This window comes from Macadamia integrifolia, chromosome 5 (genome assembly GCF_013358625.1).
Source record: "Macadamia integrifolia cultivar HAES 741 chromosome 5, SCU_Mint_v3, whole genome shotgun sequence".
NCBI classification, from domain to species: domain Eukaryota; kingdom Viridiplantae; phylum Streptophyta; class Magnoliopsida; order Proteales; family Proteaceae; genus Macadamia; species Macadamia integrifolia.
Window position 1 is genome coordinate 45,190,026 of NC_056561.1, and position 3,063 is coordinate 45,193,088.

Below are 3,063 nucleotides of genomic sequence, written 5' to 3' on the forward strand. Positions count from 1 at the left end.
TAGGAATTTGCATGCTACTATATTTTTAGTCAGACCAGAAAACTAACTTAAATATGTGAGGTGGAAGTTCAGAGTTTTGGGTTCAGTTTGTAATGGGCCTCTAAAGTAATCCATAGGGGTTTGCAAATTACAATATAAGTAGTTCTACCTGACAGTAGTCTGAAAGGAGTCTATAACTTATGGTAGTAGGGATATCTGTTAGCACAGGTTTGTAATGGTTTTTGAGTTGAGTTTTTCGGAAATGTATAAGGAAATCTGTAGTCGCTGATTTTACTTGGTTACTGCTTAAACCTGAAGTGGGTGCTTTGGTTATTTGCTCTTACAGTTAACATCATGATTAGCTGCTGTAATTTTCATTGAATGCATTTGCTGACTAGTCTGAGTCTTTCTTGGTACCATTTTTGAATTCCTTATATGAATTCAGTTGCTGATGTCTCTTCGCCTTATGTTTTGTTGGCTATGCTGGTTGCTGGTTTAGAGAGACTTGTCAACTTCTTTTAACCTTTTATGATTTAGGTGGTGACTCTTTAGAATGAATAATAACCTGCTTGTATCCTCCCCCCCCCCCCCTCTTCTTTGGCTTTGAAGTTTTGTAATGTATTCTCTGACCTGTAGTTGATGACTAAATTATTTGTTACTGGTGGCAAAATTTTAAACATATATGGTTTTGCATTTATTGTTTCCGTTAACTGTGTAGGTGATTCTTGAGTCTGAGAGTGCTGAATTAAGCACCATCCAACCAATGGTAAACCCATGCCAGGCACAACTGGGTGATCCCCGGGGCAACCCTGTGAACCATCAATCTCCTCCGGTAGCACAGAAGGATATGTGTTTTAATTGTAAAGAATTTGGTCATTGGGCTAGAGACTGCTCTGAGAAATCTAAGATTAAGAAAGAGGTGCCTGCTGTCAAATCTTTTGATGCTCAATATTTTCCTGAGATAGAGTGCCGTTGTGGTGCGGGAAGTTGCATCCTTTTGACAGCTGGAACTGAGAAAAATCGTGGGAGAAAATTTTATAAGTGTCCTGGTAAAGATGTGAGTAAAACTCCTTTATTTTTCTCTCTTTCTGTGAATATTTTTGATAAGCATTGGAAAAATCTATTCACAAGAGACTGCAGTATAGAGGAACAACTTTTGTCATGATAAGTTCTAAATCGAGCAGGGCCATGGTCTTCAAATATTATTTCATCTCCAGAACATCCCATGCACAAAAATTCTATCTTGCTACTCCCTTTATGGCTAAGTTTTTGGCAAGGAAATTAACCTATCTGTTTTTCCATCTAAACATGATATGTTTGGAGTAAAGGAGAAAACTCTGATCTGCATAATCTAATTTTACAATCTCCACTAGCTAGGTTTTGTCCCACAGAATCAAACAACGACACTGAGTGTGTGTTTAGTCCAAGTAAGACTGGGGGAAGAGCTCGGCTGTATTCCAAGAATTTCGCCGCTCAAACCCATGCTCTTAATCCTTTTTCTCCCGATTCGATAACAACCCCCCTGTTTGGCATGCAACCCTGTAGTAATCTGATTGGAATCAGGGTTTGCTGATTGGTCTCTCTTCTGTAAATGGCCTTTTTTGGGTTGCCTATTCAGTTCATCATTTCGTTTCACAAATCACTGGCATTTTATTCTAATATTACATTTGGAATAAATGATGTGCATACTTATCAAACTCAATTTGGAAATTTACCTGTAAATGATAGGTTTAGTCTGGTTTGGCTGGTTGACCAGTGCAGGTCTGTTTTTTTAAATAACATTAGGGCTTTACGTATTTATTAAAATAATTTTGGATAAATCAGAAGAAAAAACTATGAGTTATGTAAAGAAAATCTCACAGAAAGGCTATCTGAATTTGAGCTTATGAATGAGTAGCACAAATTTTGACTCTACATTTGACTCCAAGTAAAATCAGGAAACAAAGATGTGATTTTGTCTAAAACACCTCTTATGCAGGGGCATCCTGAGATCCTATTTGGATGGCCAGGATATGCTCCACAGGGTATCAAGTCAACTTATTGTAACCAGTGTATCGTAGTCTTCCTATTTTGAAGATAGAGATAATCATGTACTTATTATTTTTGACTTAGTAACTTTAGAAGTAGCATGGGGTCCTTTGTGGGTGTTATTTTCGTTGTTTAGATGTTCTAGTAGTTTCTTTTTTGGGTCTTGCGAGAGTTATTAAGAAGTCAAATCAGATTTTAATTTTGGAAGGTAACGAGTCTTAGTTTGTTACTCTTGTTTGATGTCTTAGAAATCTAGTCTAAATAGTGTATCTTTTTTTTTTTTTTTGATGAATTCATTACCAAGAAAAAGAAGAATATACTAGGAGAAAAGAAGAGGGGGAGGGCCAAGAGGTTCCTTGTAAGAGGGGGAGGGCTAGAAGCTTCCAAAAAAACTAAAGGGGAAACAACAATTGTTACTAAGAAGTCAAATTAGATTTTATTTTTGGACGGTAACGAGTCTTAGTTTGTTACTCTTGTTTGATGTCTTAGAATTCTAGTCTAAATAGTATATCACTTTTTTTTTTGGATGAATAAATAATTCATTACCAAGAAGAAGAAGGATATACAAGGAGAAAAGAAGATGGGGAGGGCCAAGAGGAAACAAACCCCTTGAAAGAGGGGGAGGGCTAGAAGCCCCCAAAAAAACTAACTAGGGGAAACAACAATTTGGGGGGGTGGGTGATGATAGAGCGGGAGAGACCCTTGGAGACAATAATGAGCATGTTCCTTGGGGTGTCACAAATCGGGCGCTGGCGAAAAGATCTGAGCTTGGAAGAAACGTCAAAGTAGATGGCTTTCCAAATCCCTTCAAAAGAACTGGAATTGGGGGTCCATCTACGAAGGTTCCGTTCCATCCAAAGGTGGTTGATGGTGGCGCAAAACGCAAGCTTTCCGACTGTGTCACAAATGGAGGAGCAACTATAGGTCATGTCTACCTAAATCCATTCAAGGGGAAGGGGGATGATGGGATGGGTTGAGGGCCAGTATGAACGGAGGACCTTCTTCCAGATGGAAGCAGAGAAGGGGCAGGGGAAGAAAAGATGGTCAAGAGAAGCG

The 3,063-nt window shown here is 38.6% G+C and overlaps 1 protein-coding gene across 8 annotated transcripts in view; it reads left to right on the plus strand.

Moving 5' to 3' along the window:
* Positions 1-3,063, plus strand: part of LOC122079644 — a 111,181-nt gene that overhangs the window by 49,272 nt on the left and 58,846 nt on the right. For all 8 annotated transcript variants that reach the window (XM_042646278.1, XM_042646273.1, XM_042646277.1 and 5 more), the window contains one exon: positions 698-1,036. In XM_042646278.1, the coding sequence (XP_042502212.1) occupies positions 698-1,036 (339 nt within the window). The remainder of the gene's footprint in view (positions 1-697; positions 1,037-3,063) is intronic.